This window comes from Podarcis gaigeae (assembly GCF_964106915.1).
Source record: "Podarcis gaigeae genome assembly, chromosome: 1".
In the NCBI taxonomy this organism is placed as follows: Eukaryota; Metazoa; Chordata; class Lepidosauria; order Squamata; family Lacertidae; genus Podarcis; species Podarcis gaigeae.
In genome coordinates this window covers 79353285-79371251 of record NC_139678.1, presented here as the reverse complement: position 1 = coordinate 79371251, position 17967 = coordinate 79353285, and the positions used below count along the sequence as shown (strand labels likewise).

The 17967-nt window shown below is 45.3% G+C and overlaps 1 protein-coding gene across 6 annotated transcripts in view; it reads left to right on the top strand.

The window, feature by feature from the left end:
• B4GALNT4 (beta-1,4-N-acetyl-galactosaminyltransferase 4) overlaps window positions 1–17967 on the top strand; it is a 165628-nt gene that overhangs the window by 131774 nt on the left and 15887 nt on the right. For all 6 annotated transcript variants that reach the window (XM_083756136.1, XM_083756138.1, XM_083756140.1 and 3 more), the window contains 5 exons: window positions 3008–3086; window positions 6174–6240; window positions 14782–14925; window positions 16707–16816; window positions 17492–17592. In XM_083756136.1, coding sequence (XP_083612262.1) covers window positions 3008–3086; window positions 6174–6240; window positions 14782–14925; window positions 16707–16816; window positions 17492–17592 — 501 coding nt within the window. The remainder of the gene's footprint in view (window positions 1–3007; window positions 3087–6173; window positions 6241–14781; window positions 14926–16706; window positions 16817–17491; window positions 17593–17967) is intronic.

Sequence of the window (17967 nt, the reverse complement as noted above, 5' to 3'; positions counted from 1 at the left end):
TTTACCATGGGAAAGAGATTTTAATCAAGACGAGCAAATTCAAACCTGGAAATGTTCAGAAACCAAAACTATGAAGAAAACCACCACAGTCAATTTTATGCTTTCTACCCTTCAGTGTCTTCCCAAACATGGGCGCCCTACTCTCAGAAGCAATAGAAGTGTTTAGTGTTTCTAGGTAACTCCCTTCAGGTGCCATGCCTAATAATCTTCGGTGTGTCTGCACGTGCCTCTCTGTTTGCAGCCAGTAACTGAATTCCAGAGGTGGTGTGAAGCTTACAGTTCCTGAAGACGTGTGAGGCTGCTGCCTGGAGAACATAGGAACCAATCCATCAAGCCCAGTACTGTACTCTGACTGGCAGCAGGATCTCCAGGCAGAGCTCTTGCTTTCCTGCCAGAGGTGACTGTCAGGGAACTGCCATCAGTGCCGGAGGGAGAGAGCAAAATCCAGAGGGATTCCAGAGAGCGTCCTGGGATTGGGAGAGGCAGCCCCTCTTCTGGGGAAGAGAATCAGCGTAGCACCAGTGGAGAAGGGGGGCAGATGGGGGAAGCGGCGAGGCTCCTTGCCGGGGACCAGCGGGGAGAGTAGAGGTCCTCCGCTGCCCACGCCCTCCTTGCGCAGAAGGCTTTCGCGCAGAGAGAGTAGGAGGAGACTAGGCGTCAAAGAGCTTCTTTGCTGGAAGAAGTTTAAGAAACGCCCACTGACGGATTCTGCCAGCGATTGAGACAGCCACGGGTGAGTGGCTGTCCGGACAGAAAAGGTTCACTCAGGCAATACAGCCAGGTGTTTGCACCGGCTTACGCATGAGCAACCCCTAGAACCATCACAGTGACCTTGTCCATTCAAAGCACATGCTCTTCCAGTCCACTCTAGTCCCTCCCATTTTGGTGGCTGCTTGATGTTAGGGCAGTCCCTCTCCTTGCTATTTGTCTTTGAGGTGTACTGTGCAAGCCCATGTTTCCAGGAAGATTCCACCTGGCCCATTGCCTTTGCCACCAGCTCTATGGATCAGCTCCTCTCTCCGCCAGGCTTCTGAAGCACCACATCTCTGCTGAACCATGGCTGCAGCTGAGTTAGCAGGCACCAGCTGAAGTTGGCAGCCACCACCCCTCCATTCTCCCCATGGGGTTGGCCTGCACTTTCTTCCCAGCACTTGACAATCTCTTGCATGAAAAGTACCAAAGGTCTGTCAGCCCAGGGTGTTTGTGTGTGCTGTGAAATGAACCCAGCATCCCAAGTATCTGGTGTCTTGGGCAGCTTAAGGCAGAGAAGAGCCTTCTGTCTCGCTGTGTGAGAGATGGATATGGTTACCATGGCAGCAGTGGCATGCAGCACACCAAGCCAGCGAGAGCCTGTGTGAGAAGGATTTTAGGAGCCCTCTGCTCTCACTGATCAGGACTGACAGGCAGCAGTGATCGAACAGCGGGATCTCAGCTGCAACTGCGCATGCAGTGCCTTGCCTCTGTCAGCTGGGTGTGGGCATCTATTGCCTCCAGAACTGCTGGCAGCATTCTCTTCATATCTGTTCTTTAGTTCTATTCCTAAACCTTTTGCTCCACTCCTTTTCAATGTAGATGGTTGTTTCCTGAATGCTTCCTGAATCCTTCCTAGTTTGCTTTGTTCCTGTGCTGAGGTTCTGTGTTTGTGTCCTATATGAAATCCTGCTGCATGGTTTGGAATTTGGCTCACATCTGAAGGTATCCAGATTTCAGTTGGGAGGAAGAAGAAATGTCTTGAGTCTTGCCTAGTTGTACAGAAAATAACTGAACTTAAATGGGCAAAAAAACTGGACCTATGAGGACAACGCGTGATACAGATTGTATTGCCAAATGAGGCTGCAGGTGGGGCTTCCAGTAATCAGAAAGCAGAATTTCTTTGTGCTACGCATGCCTGTGTCCCATTCTCTCTCTGGTACCTCTTTTCTGTCCCCATATCAATCTCTTCTTCCCCATCCTGACTCTGCTGTCTGTACTGATAACACTCTTATGGGCGAGGAGAGCTGTAACTTCTCCATAGTCCATTGCATCAGGCACTTTTCTTTTATCCCAGTTCACTCCTAGTATCAGAGTTGATGTTGACAGCAGATTTCCCCCAACCCTATGCTTTATACATAAACGGGGAAGGCAAGTGATTTAAAGACCATGGCTTTGACTCTTAGCATTCAGTGATCCTTACAACCATGCTGCAAAACAGATTGTTGTTGTTGCCCTTACATTTCAGAAGGAAAGCAGGGAGAGAGCTGACTTTGAGGGACTGAGGGGAGGTGGGGCTGGAATGTTTGTGCCTGAGATGCTGTTTGAACCACTTGACTTTTCAGATTACAGCTCAAGTGCTTGGCCACTGCAACACCATCTTCTTCCTCTTTCCCTCACACCAGCCACTGCTAAATTGCTCCTAATTCTGTGAAAATGTGATTGATGCCATGATAAATACATTGTGGAACATTGGGTGATTTTGCACACTCATTCGCAATTCTTTCTGTGTTTGGAGCATTGATATGTGGTGGGTGAGCACACTTTTGGCCCAGATTCAGCTAAGTTATTGCACTATAAGAAGTTAGCATAAAAAGTCCTGCAATGGGACTTTCTCCACTCCCTCTGTGTCCTTCCCAGAGCTGCTCAGGAGGGTTGGAAGAACCCCTAGGACAGCCCATGGGGAAAGGAGAGGGGAGATCAGGCAAGCAGAAATGCTTGCAGAGATAGAACAATCGCCTTAGTGTGCTGTTGAATTCCACTCTTTGGTATGGAGTGCATTTTCCAGCTAGATCATGGTGTTTGAGAGATCCTGGAAAGAGGCAATACTTATTGCCGAAGAGTCAGTGTGGAAGAGTGTGGGTGGAAACTGGCTTCATTCACCAGTTTCATTCACCTAAGATTTCTGTTCCGCAGCCCTCCAGCATCTGCTGTAGCTGAGAGTTCCTCAGGGACAACAGCATGGCAGTCCTCGAATTCATGTAACCTTGGAAGTATGCTTGCTGTTTTCTAATGATCTCCTTTGCTTCCCACACAGTGTCCTTTCCTCTAGGCGCTATTACTTCGAGCTCCTCCACAAGCAGGATGACCGTGGCTCAGACCATGTGGAAGTTGGTGTGAGTAAATAAATCCCTCTCAAGCCTCCCCCCACTTTAAGGTACAGAGCACCTGGTAGGAATATTAAACTTGTTTTGAAAAATAGAAACAGACCTACACTTTATCTTAGCCAAAAAAAGGCCAAGAAGCCTTCTGTTTTGTGCTCTCTTGACTAAAAATCTTGACAGTAAATAAACCTTCCATCCCCGTCAAAGAAGCCTTTATAGTCAAAAAGACATCTTTAGCACAGCTTTCACTGGTCAATTTTGAAACGGCTCTTATTAACTCAGGACTAGTTTGCAGATTACCAGTTGAGGAAAAAGCATCTGGCCATGAGGCACCCAAAGGTACATATTTGCCCCCCAAAGCTAGCAGAATGAAACATGTTTTCCACCATTTAAACTTCCTGAATCTGCTTTACAGTAAAGCAGAGGGAGGGAGGAAGATTATTCCTTAGACCATTTTTCTCATTTTCCTCAGAGCTTGAGGAGAAAAGTCTTTTCTCCTTAAAATTAATTGTGTCCTTCTCTGGGGAAAGAGCCAGAAGGGAGTATGAGAGGGTCTTCCTAGCTGGTAATTTCTTAAACTCTTTTATTCTCAAGATAAAATGTCTCCCATCTCCTAGAAACTTTAAAATAGACTCATTTTCATGCCTCTCAGAGGAGCTGTGTTCCCTTTACAGAAGCCTTTGCTGCACAGCAGGCTGCTGGAGGTGAAATATTAGTCTTTTTAAAGAGGCTCCATTCATCCCACATCTAAATTAAAAGGAAGAAGAGCCACTCAGTGCAAATGCTCTTCCTTCCCAATGGCTGCCTGTCTCTGCTGTGGAGTCTCTGCCAAAAGGATTCTAGGTCACCCTGGCAGGTGTAACACCCAGAGAGCAGGGAATATGGAAAAAAAAATTACCAGATGGGATTTATCTTTGCTTTAAAGTATTATGCACCAATTGTCTGGTTGCTTTGATGGATATGAAGCACGTACGCATGCAAGGTTGTTCTTCCTGCTCATCAGCTATTTAGCATGTCTACGTAAGTACTAAATGTGCAGAATGAACAGCATATGGGCCTGTCTAAAAGCAAGTGTGTAAACTAGACAGATGAACATTGACACATTACTGCTTTTGCCACTTTACACGATGTTGGAAAGCTTGTCAGTCATTACAGAGGCCTTCCAGGCACCCCGATTAACAATAATAAATCTCCAGCCTGCTGCAGGAGAAAAGGAAGCAGCCTTTATTAAAACTACTTCGTGTTTCGACATTACAAACTGTTACGTAGCAAAACAGTATGTCTACTTAGCTACAGAAATATTAGCAGTGAGCCTGAATAGCAGCTGTTTGACTCTCCTCTGCTAAAATCCTGGGCTGTGTTCCTTACAATGATGGTACAGAAGCGCTTCCTCTCAGGGACATGCATAATTTGAATGGCGAGCCTGCTATGGAAGTGTGCGCACACTCTTTGGATTTGTTAAAAAAATAGCATCTTCCCTCCCAGTCCTGTGTGTGTTCACAGCAGAAGCTGGGTATGCACAGTTCTGATTGGCTGGTGCCAGTGACATTACAAAACAACTCTTGCTTACCCAGAACAGCTTTTCAGCTTTTTAACATAAAAATTGTGCTTTGCTTTTAAAAGAACCAAATGCACATGGGCAAGTGGGGGAAGGGCAGTTCAGTCAACTGAATCAGTGTTTGGTTCACTGATCCCATTGCTCCTACTCTGAATGAGAGAAGAGCTGGGTTCAGCCTTTTGGTGGAGTTGCCCTCCAACACCTTTTCTTTTCTTTTTTCTTTTACTACTTGTGTAGGTACCCTTTGCTTACCCTTTTAATAGAAAGCCACAGCATGTTACAGTTCCTCACTCAAAAGAAGGAACAAGGGTTCAGCTGAATGTCAGAGAGCTCAGAAGCATCTCCCAAACAGTTTGTAATTGTGCTTCATTGCTGGAGAGGGGAGGTATACCTCCCTGTGATGCTAAGGCAAAGGGCAGTATAGAAATAAAATTAATAAAATAAAGCATATGGCCTGCAAATAATTTATTAACACACAAACATGCTTGTAGAGGAGGCTCATTATGTGGTGAGGCTAAGAGGGTCCTTTTGTGTTGATGTTTTAAATGGCTGCATGTGTATCCTGCATGAGGACTGCTGGGTTTTCTAATATATATTTTTAAGGAAGAGTTAAAATATAATAGAACTTATTGAAAAAGTTCACCAAATGGCACATATTGGGCAGTGGAGGAGGCACCCATCATATTGATGACCCAGGCACTATCCAGACAGTGTGACACTTGGGCAACTTCATTCCACACAGCACTCACTTCTCACTTCCCCAGCAAAAGAAAGAAAGAAATTGGCTGAGTGCTCAGAAAATACAATGTTCCTGTAAAAAAAAATGGAAAGAAAAAGTGCTAATATGTTTTAAGATGACTGTGTTCCTGGCAGTTGTTGAGTAACAGCTGCCCAAGTTGTCTGCAGGTTAGAGAACAACCAAAAATAATACTGGGTGTTATTCAACCAAGTTTAACTAACTTAATCATGTTCAGTCATTTCATTGGGCCTGCTCCAAGTAAAATATAGTTGACTGTTGCCCATTATCAAGAAAAGGATCAGGACGATTCAGCAGAATTGCATGTTCTTGACCCAATGGCAGGGTGTGGCCAGGCCAGACTAGCTAGTAACACTAAAAAGCTGTTATCGGATCAGTGCAGTGACTCAGTTTGTTATCTCTGTAGTTGATTCACACCTGCTGGCTATGGTGGGCAGTGCCACCTGATTCTTGGGCTCAGCCCCAAAGTGCCACATTCCCAAGGAACAGCAGGCTTCTGGCTGGGTGTGGAGCACACACTTCTTCCATGCAACATGTTCTCCCAAGGTGTTGCGCCAGAGAGCAGATGAAGAGCCACATGGGGCAGAAACAGTCACCAGCCGGTGTGAAATAGGCATTGAATGGGAACTTTAGCAGCCTGCCTTCTGGACTCTCCTGAATTCCTCCCCACTCACATTCCTACCAGCTGGTCTTCCGCAAACTTCCTTTCCCCCACATGCAGGAGCACACACAATACATGCATATATAGACTGACCTTTCTTTATCACTCTCTTGTCTCTTTCAGTGGCGTGTTTTTCTGCCCAGCTTCAAGTTTGAGGTCATCGATTCACCCTACATTTCACTCTATACAGGTAGGCGCCCCTCCCCCCTGAGGCTTTGCAGCCTTAGCTTGATGCAGGATTCCTCCTGCAACCTGCAATGTGTGTAGTTGGTGCACGCGTAAAGAAAAGAGCGTGCCAGCACGATCCTGTAGAGTTCATTGGCTGTCCATGTATTGAGACCTCCCATTGTCATGCCAAAAAGCACCATTGTACTATCAGGCACCCTGTCTCCAGGCCACACTTTGCAAAGGTTCTGGCTTTGCACTTGAGTGTTTTTGCTTGGCTGGAATGTGTCATTGAACTCTGCTAAGGCTCCTTGCTTCTTTGTACTTTATGGAGGATAGAGAATTAGTGTGCACACCTTCTTGGGAGTAAATCCCATTGAACTGAGCTTTGGGCGTACTTTTGAGTAAATGTCTATATGATTGCACTGTAGGGCAGGAAACCTCTAAACTCGGGGGGGAGGGTTCTGAGTAGATACATCAGAGGTCTAAATGTGTGGGGTTTTTCTCCCCCCAAAAAGAGGGCAGAAATTGTAATGTGCGGGGCTGAAAATTCCCTTTGAAGTCATTTAGTCCAACGCCCTTTCACTAGACCAGTGGTTCTCAAAGGGTGTATTGTGCCACACTGCTGTGGCAGGAGTGAATGGCAAGTGTAGCAAGAAAATTCAAGGACAATCAAAGAAGCATTTGAACATTTAAGTGTAGTATAATATAGCATAGTATAGTGTAAAAATATTATGCATACATACATACAGCCAGAAACAATATGCATGCCTCTCTTCACGAGCATTGGCTATTCTTCTGCAGTTCTCCATGACATATGGTTGTGAATAGAGATTTGCATATGAAAAGATCAGAAAAGGCAAAGGCTTCTTTGTATTGATGAGGAGATGAGAGTGTGTTTGTCTCAAACTGGACCTAATATAAATGAGATTACCTGGCATAAGCAAGCTCACACATCTCATTGAGTTTGTATACATATTTAAGGTACATATGTAAGAGGCTTGTTTATAATTATATTTTGGGAATAATTAATGTTCTTACGGAGCTGCATTGTTTATACTTTCTGGATGTCCCATGATCATATTATAAAGTAGTTGTGTTCTATGTTATAAATCAAGCACTGTTAGGAGTTGCTTCTTTTTGTTTTCTGATGTATTTCTTATCATTTAAAAATAAATCGGTGTGGCACAAGCAAATTTTCATTCTGAAAATGTGGCCCAGAGAAAAAGAGTTTGAGAACCAGTGCACTAGATCTTCGGTATATAACTGCCTGCAACTGCTTAGCTCTCAGTATTCACTTTTTTTTAGTGCACAAGCCAAGAGCTGGTCCATTGCTCCACGTCTGTGGGGTGATAAATACACTTAGAAAAATAGTCCCAGATGAATCAAGCAACTGAGCCAGCAAAGAACTGTAATCACGACATGTACGTGTGTGTGTGTGTGTGTGTGTGTGTGTTGCAGGAAGGAAAAGCTAAAAATAAGAGAGCAGGCAGCTGTGATCCTTCATGAAAAGGCAAAGGGAGTTTGGGAGTGTGTATAGACTTTACCGGGCATGTGCATACTGGGCATATATATTGTATAAGCAGTCGCCGCCTTGCTCTTCTTTTCCCAGGGCTCTTGCTGCCCTTTCCCCCTTGTGTCTTGCTCCATCTCAGAGTGAAAAGCAAGAGGCCAGCAGAAGAGCACCCTTGGCAAATACCCGTCAGCTGGTGCTTCCAGAGCTGACTTATGAGCACCTGTCTTGTAAGCAGGGATGGATAGTGCCGAGTTTAATTAAATCCATAGATCTTCCGCTTCCCTCCTCATAACCTGGCCCGGCAGCAGGAGGCGCTTGATGAATAGATCCCTGCCTGGCACTCAATACACAAGGCGCCTGTAATTAAGTATCCCGTGGAAGGTGGAGATAAGGTGGAGGGGTTGGGCAAGTCAGCCTCCTTTGGTACAGAAGCACGAGGGCTCGATTGGCACGAGAGGAATAGTGGCAATTGGGCTATTGACAGAAGTGCCTGCAAGATGGATGTGCTGTGGGGGGATATTTCCTTCCAGATACATCAGTCACTGTGAGTTTTCTCCTCTACCCTCTGATCTGCAGCTTTGTGCCCCATGAGGAGTGATTTTCTTGTTATCTTGCTCTTTGGCTGCAAACTCCTTCCTTGGCTGCAGGACAGTTATTAAGAAGGAGTGATTGCACGTGGAGTTGGAAGAGACGGTGTCATCTTTTAGGGGGAAAGGCTACAATGTGATCTCTTTGTAGTGTATTCTTAGCTGCTGCACAGATAACCATCAACAATAATCTCTGCATATTCTTAGATGTCGGAAGGGGCTCCTAAGATGTGCCCATAAATGCACATAGCAGTTTCATTTTGGCGCATGCAGCTGACCCAGAGTGCCGTGTAGATGTTCTTGGACTCCTAAATCCCATCAGTCCCAGCCTGCATGGCCAATGGTCAGGGGATCTGCAATCCAGCAACTACATTGGAGGGCACTAATTGGCTAGACCCGAGCTAAGTCATAGTGTTAGTACAGTCTAACCTGGAAGTCACCATGGCATGAATGTCAGAGGCTATATCTTACCATGTGATTATGCTGCATCTTTCAGACTAGCAGACTGACACTGCTGGTGCTACAACAGTCATAGGTACTATACACCTTTCAGGATGCTGTCTGCATAGGATTGTAGGAGTAACTAGAATCTCTTCCACTGATGGAAGTGATTCATCCTCAGCCCTGGCCAGAGCTATCCAGCCTCTCCTACTTTTCCTTACCCCATTTACCTTTCTATACTCTGTATGAAGAGACTCTGAACAGCTGACCTACACTCACTCACCAAACAGCCTGTCATTTCTGTGTGTAGCACACTTTTCCCAAAAGGGATGTTTGAAAGCTGTGGTGAAGAATTTTTGACAGAGACAGGCCTTTAATGGTAGATGCAAAGAGCTCTCCTAGATCCAAATGGCTTGCGTATTTGACAGAAGAGGTGCCCATCCAGTCTCCCCCCACAAAAAGTGAACGGCCTGCCCCGCTTCTTTGTTAAAATAAAAAACGTATTGTGTTTTCTTTTAAGAACGCATATGCACACATGCAGGCAACATAAAACATTATGATAATCAGCAATGATCAGTAGAATATATTACAGCATTAGCTTCATTCATGTATTTTTATAGTCTATATAATTCAATGTATCCACAGTCCTCCCGAGTCAAATTAATTCACTTAGCATACACATATCATGCCCTTTATCTTATATATTGTTGTTTCTTCTAGTAATTAGCTGGTTCTGCAAACTCTACCTTCTGCTACCCATTGAAAATAAGTCACTTTAGGGCTTCTTCACACTTACCTTTTGCCCTGCTCTTTAGCTAAGCAGCTGGGTTTTTTGTTTTTTGTTTGCCCCAAACTTCCTCCACAAAAGCCTGCTCTTTAAAGCTAAATCAAAGGAAACATCAACTTGAGTTTTCCACAGATTGATGCTTGCTCCAATTGAGCTTTAAAGAGCAGGTTTTTGCAGGGAAAGCTCTGGAGCAAAAAGCAAAAAAGGACACGGGCATGAAACTTTAAATGGTGGACCATGCCTGCAAAATGCAGAGGAAAGATAAGTATGGCTAAGTCCTTATTCAAATGCTTGCCAAGTCCTTTGCCTGTCCCTTGTTCTGACGTGTTCTCTCAGGCCACCTCAGATAATGTCATCTTGAATTTCCACCAGCTTGGGTCCATTTTCTACCTTGTGTCATATTGGGAAATGCTTCCAGAGTCTGGATTTGAGCACTGACCAATTGAGTAAATTCTTGCTTTTCTGCCACTTCTTGCTTTCCTGCAACTGTATCAGCTCCAGTCAGGTGGCATGAGTGGAAATCCTGCCATGTCAGTGAACTAAACAGATGTGACTTGAAAATCCAGGAGGCGTATTTTTGTAAGTAAGAGTGAGGCGACTTTTATGGTTGCCTTTTGCATGCTTTAGAGCATGAAGGCTTGGTTGGCTCTTGTGTTACAGCACAAATGTTCTTATATCATACTTCTTATTTTTGTGTCATTAAGTGCTTGTGTGCTACTGTCTAGTAAATTTTAGGGCAAATGCCCAAAAGGGGGAAATGAAAATAAGTATGTTTTATATTTGTGTCTTATTTACTGTAGACTGCCTGGGGAAAGGAATGGAAGCTGGAAATATATATTAAGCATTGTTGAAAGCATCAATTTTAGCATTCAACCTGGGGAATTAGAGACTGGGGTTGCTTTCATTGTGTCAAAAGCATCTTTTCTCTTGCCATAGCCGGGAAAACTTTAATCACAGCATAGGTTGAAAGCTTTCAGAATTGTTGCTCTGGTTTATTAGGATGCTTATTTGATTTTTTGTTTTTTGCTACCAAGGCTTACCTTGAAGGACTCTTGTTATTAGCATTATAGGAACAATACTGAGGGAGGAAACATTTGCCAAATCAAGCAGAGATGGTTTATCTGGATAATTTGGGTTTATACAAGGACCTGCTTGAAGGTCCCACCCCTTACTCCTAGAGTTGCTCATTTGTTAGCTCTTGCGTCTCCGACATCCACTATTAGTAACCAAGCCTTCCACATTTCCAGTCTGTGTCACTTAATGAATCTATCCACCCACCCAGATGTTCGTTCTGGCCCTGTTTCTGTATTAAAGTGTGTGTGTGTGTGTGTGTGTGTGTGTGTAAGATATGCAAGAAAATTCACATTTAAATATGCATTTTAAAATATATTTCCCCCTCAAAATATTCTAAGCCTATTTTCTATCAAAATATGCATTTTATATGTGTTTTGGTTTGAGCCAATAACTGCACCAGACCATTCAGAAAGTGCAAAAGCTGCCGGCTAGCTTAACTTGCACCCTGCACGTTAGTCTGGGAGGTGTGGATCAAGACAGTTATATTGGGCTTTGCAAATATTGAATTCCTCAAGTTCCTGCTCATCATTTTGGAATATCTGGTCAACATCATAAGCTAGTTTTACATCAGCAGAACCCTTTTGTCTGCAGTTAACCTAGGCAACAGGGAACTTTCCAGGCTTTTGTCAGCTGAGGCTTGCATTGAAATTCCTCACTCTGCCCTCTTCTGCTGTTCATCCGGTTGGGAGGAGGTGTTCTTCTTTACTTTTTCTCTAGTCTCAGTGGGACCACAGAATACAAAAACATGCCAGTATAGCAACCCCCACCAGTGCCTGGAGTGGTGGTGTGTGCGTGCGTGCGCCATGCCATGGGGTGGGGCATCCCAAGTGGGTAGGGCAAGCAGCACAGGGCATGCTGCCCCAGCAAATATATCCCTCCCAGGAGGGACGCAGCTGGCATGTGCCAGTCCATCGCCGTCGGGAAAAGTGTGGGGTGTGCCGCCGGGAGGGCACCCCGGAGGACCCTTTGTGAGCACTATGTAGAAAGCACTGCTCAGTCTCTGAATGTAACGTAACTTCCTTGACCAAGGCTGTCATGAGAGCACTAGGTAGGTAAATTATGTACAAATAGGGAATGGCCGCAATAATAAAATCATTTATGTTTGTTTCCCCTTCCTCAGGGGACAATCAGAAATGCCTGATGTAGATTTTACCCTGTCCCCAAACACAAGTTATCTTGACAGCAAAAAAATCGCAAGCAAGTGAGAACCACCTGTACTTAGTGATGGGTACATCTGCCTTTCTTCCAGCAGACCATGCACAGGCTGTGCTGACACAAGAAAAGAGAGTTAATGTTGCCATTCCTCTCCCTTGTCCCAGGCAACCGGGCTGTGTGAGCAAGCCATTGCTCTTTTCAATAGAATGATACACAGTGCAATTAACTTCTCCAGTATGTGCTACATAGTTCTTCCCTTTTATATTTTCCTCTCCCTTCCCTTTCTGTTTTAAAAGAGGCTTGTCTTATTTACTGATTGAACAGAGAACTCGGGAGAGTTGAGTGCGAATGTCTGCTGCTCTGGCGTTGCAGTGTGAAGCCACAATTTGAGCCTCCCCTGCCCTTTTCCCCTCCCCACCCCCACATTTGAACCCTCCAGTTTTCGCCAGGTGAAGAGTCAACCTGATTGCTAAGCTGACTTTTTGCTGTGCTAAGCACTTTGGCTGAAACCTGCACCCCTTGCTTAGGAGGAATCGAAATGGCATTAGGTGCTGCCGGTTGCTCTCAGGGCAGGCAGTTTTCCGCCTGATCGCCTTCAGAGCAGCACACAAGGAAATGGTGTTGTCTGCTGTGACTTCACGATCTAATAGTGTTTAGCACTCTGCCGCTGAGGGTTGTTGTTTTTTCACACCGAAGGTTATGCCTCATTCAAAAGGCACAAACTGGTCTTGACAGAAACCCCCTTGCTAAGGAGAGAGAAGAGAAGTTCTGTCCCACAGGCAGAAGCCCTTCGTGTGAACAGGATGATGTCATTGGATACAATCCTAAAGCCTTTGATCCTCCTAAGATAAATGATCAAGGAACCTAATGGAAGGGAAAGTCCCCATCCTTTTTTTCTCTGTCGTTTTCACTGTGCCTCCTCAAAATGCCCCTCTGGGAGGTTGGGAGGCCCTGCCGAACAATTAGGGATGGAGCTGCTGCAGGAAGGAGGAATTGCTTCACAAGTTAGCTTAAGGGAGGAAACTTTACCAGCCTCTCTCCACCAGAGTCCCCACCCCCACCCCCACCCCCACCCCCACCCCCACCATCCCATCCCCCATGGATCAGGAGACTTTGCAGAGGGGTAAGGGGAGAAGAGACGCAGGAAACTCCTTCCATGAACTTGCTTAACTTAGAATCTACATCAAAGTCTTTCCCCCCTTTTTCCTTTTCTTTTAAAAGTAATTGGTGCTTTTTTATGCAGTCTTCACAAGCTCCTTTCTACTAATGCCTTCTGCTTAAGGCTAATAGCAGAAGCTAGCCCTGGCTGTTGCACAATCCCAGCTGATGGTGTGTGTCTCTGCCCCCAGCTTTTTTCAAGCTGCATTGCGAGTGAAGTGTGTCTGGGCGCAGTGGTGCAATTCAGAGTTTATTACGTAAAAAGAGCTTGCCATTTCAGAAGAGAGCACAGTGCTGGAATACTGGAGGTGGCGGCAGAGTTAAATAAAAGGAATTGCCATAAAATTTTATCAAAAGAGCTGCCCTTTGAAAATTAGCTCCTTGATAATTAGCCGAATAGCCCTCTTAGGAATATTCTGCTTGGCTTTTTAGTTTTTTGCGAGCACAGTATGTCTTCTGGCCTTATTCACCAGCCCAGTTTAACAGATCATTTAGTCTGTCAGTTGATGTGTGAGTTCTGAGGTGCCTTTAGCTCTCTTGCTTTACCAGTTCTGAAAGTTTATCCAGGAAGGCTTTGGCTAGAACTGAGAACAACCACCCTGTATTACAGCTGTGAGCCATAGAGCCACAAAAGTGCCTCCCCTCATGTAACCGCAGCGCTGATGTTTTCCCCATGAGCGCCATATCATTATAGCTAGGCTTGTGGAGTCTTTGGCCAGCTCTGTTTTTCTGTACTGTGACTCTGCCGTATCAGGTGACTGTGTTTTCCCCTCTGCTTACTAGGATTGAGTGGGAAGACAGATGAAGAGATAGCAGCGGAGGGCAGCCCTTCTAATTTCTTGCACTTCTGTGCTCGCCTTGCTTTAGTTACCTAGTACGGATCTGTGCAAACAGACAGCCTCATCTAATAAACATGACATTAGAGGCAGCCAGCACTTAATTGATATGGCATTTCGTTCCTCCCAGACACCGATGATGTCGTTCCTGGCAGTCTTGTCGTTTCTTGCAGGAGGCAGGGCTGTGCTTTGCCTTTCTGAACACTTGTATCCCTGGAGAAATTACTCCTTGCTTTGCTTTCTGTTTGTTCAGAGGCTCAAATATTTTCAGACTAACCCTGGTGGCGTATTTAGAAGTGGGTAAATGAGAGGCATCTGGAGATCTGTGAGCTGCCAGGCCTGGGATGGCATGAGCTGCTTTTGACCTTTGCTCGGTTGAGATTAGGTGGTTGTCTAACTGACACAGTTGGCACAGGGTTCTCTTTAAGGAAACGGAGGGTGCTAATTCCCTCTGGAGCAGAGGCAAGACTGGGAGGCTGGATAGAGATTTTATGCTGCTTCCGACAGTTGGAGCCTATGACGGAAGGTCTCTGTGTAGAGCATATAATGGCCTTGATGTGGCCGCTACGTATTAGATATAGCTTTCCATCTCAGAAGCCTTATAACTGTTTTGCTCCAGACTTGGCTCTTGAGAGAAGCCATATCGGTGCCTAATCCAAAACACAGTCATGATGCTCCAAAAAAGCCATGTATTCCTCTTGAAGAATTGAGATATTTAAAGCAGCGTTTTTCCTTCCTACCTTCTTCTTGGGTTTAATAACATAGCAAGGCCTCCAGGGGTCTTGGGCATACGTATATCTTGCACCCAGAAACATAACCAACCACACACACACACACCCTAATTCACCCAAGATGTGCTTTCTTCCTTCCTTGATAGCTACACCTGACATTTGTGGGAAATCCTGGAGACAAAAATCCAGCGCTGCTGCTATAACTATAGATGTGAATTTGCCCTTCACTAGTCACCCACCCTCTCTGACCCCTCTCTTCCTTCTCCTCTCCTCCCCTTCAGATGAATCCAGCCTGAAAATGAATGAGGTGGGGCATGTGCCTCAGTCCCTCGCCAGCCACTCTGGCAGCTACCTCTGGGGTGCGCAGAGAGATGAGCATGGAGCAGATATGCTGAAGCCTGACCCTCGGGACACTTTCTTCCTCAGTAAGTGAGAAAGGTCTTCCAGTGAAGTCTGTTTGCTTGCCATTGCAGTAGAGGAAGAGGAATGGAGGTGGGCAGGGAGGGAAGAATGAAGAGGCACTTGTGGCGTTGCCTATATTAGCAGGGGCGTGGGGGTTTATGCTTATGCATGCATAAGTGGTCTCAGTTTGGGCAAGAGCTTTGGCATTGGGTCAAGATGCCTCCTTCTAGCTTTTGCTAACACTGCCCTCCCGTCCCAAACTCTAATGACAGCGATGGACAACATGGTGTCCTCCAGGTGTTGTTGGACTACAGTGCCCCCAGCCTAAGCCAAAAGGGCCAGTGATCATTCATTCATTCATTCATTCATTTTATTTGTCTGCCGCTTTCCCACTCGAAGCAGGTTACAACAAAGAAACAGGGATGCATTTCAAAGAAACACTACAAAAACAATGTTATAATATTGTTGCAAAGCAATTGCATAGTAGCAATTTCATCATAACATAGGAAAACCAAAATATAACAACATACCAGAAAAATCACATTTCTATAAACGTAACAAAATTACTTGAACAACCTGCAGCACCAACCAGTAGCAGAAATAACAAGGGAGCTTCACAGTTTCACCTTACTCCTAGAAACACCTCTGCCATGATGTTGCTCACGATCCTTCTCCTGCAACAACACCTTCCAAGAACGAAGGGTGGAGTAGCTGGAAAAGGGAACATGTTGGGGAGTTGTAGTCCAACAACATCTTCAGCATATTGTCATAGAATCAGAACTGTAGAGTTGCAAGGGACCCCGAAAGTCATCTAGTCCAGCCCCCTGTGTTGGCTCCCTTCGCTGTAAGGAGGGGAAATTGGTGGAGCTCAAGAAAGAGCATATTTGTTTGGAAGCAGCCTACCCATGAAAGAAACATGTTTGGGGAGCATTGTATCTCCCTTACTGTGTTTTGATGCAGGATAGAAAGAGCAGTCAGTCAGTGGAGAGCTAGCTAAATATCAGTGTCTGCAGCAATAGGATGAAGGAGGCATTCATACAGGATATTTATTGATCTGAAACTATGAGACAAGATGATCACCTTTGCATTTGCCAAAAGTGAGACTTTTGAGATGGGGAAGGGAGTCGATTTTTCCAACAAGACTGGATTAATCCTGGTCTCAAAAGAAGGTATGTTGACAGAAGATGGTTCTCAGTCTCCAGGAATGTTGAGTAACACTATAATGACCTCTTGGGGAGATGGTGGCTTACAGTCTAGATCAAAAGCAGAAGACCTCCAAGATATAACAGTCATTGTGAATTAATTCAGCCCAGGCTATCTACAGTGCCTGTGCCTAGCAACATAAAATTATGTGCTAGTGCTGAGAATGGATACTTTTAACAAGTATAAAATTAGCATTTAAAAAAAATCATGCAAATTAGCTTATTTTTAATAATTTGTTCTACAAGTTTTACTACTTAACATTAATTCTGATTTTCTAGCAGTGATGAGAATTGAGCTATGCAGGACACTGAACCTCCTCACACTCACACGCACTCCTAGCAGAAATCCTAGGCCTATCTGCCTCGCCCTTAAGCTTGTTCTGGACTCTTCCACTAAAAAAACAAATCAGGAGATCACATGAATGAGTGTTACAAACAACAAAAACAAAACAAACCCTCTTCATGGAATACTAGATGCCAGGGAGAAGAATGTCTGGTATTTATGTAGCAGTCCAGAGAGTAACAGTCTAGGCAGGTGGACTCAGGAACCTCTGGGTTTGATCCTGTGGCTTCTTCCTCTTGCTTAACTGCCTTTATCTCAGCTCCCCAGATCGAGCCGTCCCACGTGGAGAATGTGCTGGTGCCCTGTGCTTACAGCCCCACGTACGTGGTGAAGGATTTCCCTATTGCCCGCTATCAGGGCCTGCAGTTTGTAAGTGTCCCCATATGGGCTTTATAGCCTAGCTTTCTCTCTGTCCATGGAGAAGTATCTCCACTACTTTTGCCATTGCTCATTCCTATGCACCTGTAACACAGCACATTGCCCTGCAGTGGGGGGTGGGGGGCAGGCTATGCCTGCAGTGCTCTGGGAACCAAATTCAAAAGACATTATTGCTGGGTCATTTTGGCCAGCAGCATTAGCAGATTTTTTTTTTTAATAACAGGGACTGAACTTGAAGCTAGTGCACCATAAAAGATGGGGAGTTGGGGGCAAGATAGAAGGATGGGGCAGGGACAAAGAAGGGAATGGGTAAATAACTGTGCTGGCTGCCAGCTGAGCACTTGTAACCCGACCAAAAGCTTCTTTGATTCCTATCAAGCACAGAATGCAGTGGTGGGAGCTTGATTCTGAATAAATAAAAAAACCACAAAGGCAGATTTCAGAATCTACGTCACAATGTTTAGGCGTGTGCAATTCTCACCGCTCCTGGGTCCAGCTGGTTGTGTTCGTGCCCACGGCCTGCCGCCATGTGTTTTCTGGGATGGGCCCCAGGAGCAGCTTCTCCTTCCTGCCCAGTATAATTCACCCCTTTCCTCCTCCACCTGTAGGAAGTGGAAACATACCTACTTTGCTGTGACTCTTCTCACCAGGTTGCCCCTCCCACAGGTCTACCTCTCATTTGTTTACCCCAATGATTTCACCCGGCTTACGCACATGGAGACGGAGAACAAATGCTTCTACAGGGAGTCTCCGCTCTACTTGGAAAAGTAAGTGTGAACCAGGAAGGGCAGTAAGGAAGCTGACTGGCAAGAGCTATCAGAAACCCATCAGATGTACTTTGTTGGGGGTGGAGAGATTGCAATCTCCTGGCAGATTAAGTGTTAAATGTGAAATCTAAGGTGCAGCAAACATGAATGGGGACCCTAGGACCATAGAAGGGTTGGTGGTGAACCTGACCCTCTGTGAGTTGGTCACTGTTGTTTGCCATTGGGGATGAGAAATTTTACAGCAACTACAAAGTAGTCAACCTAGGGAAGGAACTTTCTGTTGCGGCTCAATTGGAATTGGCAAGAGGGGAAGAGAACTCAGTTCACATTTATTGGCCCTCTTTCCCTGACATCCATAACTGCTCTGAGTCATAA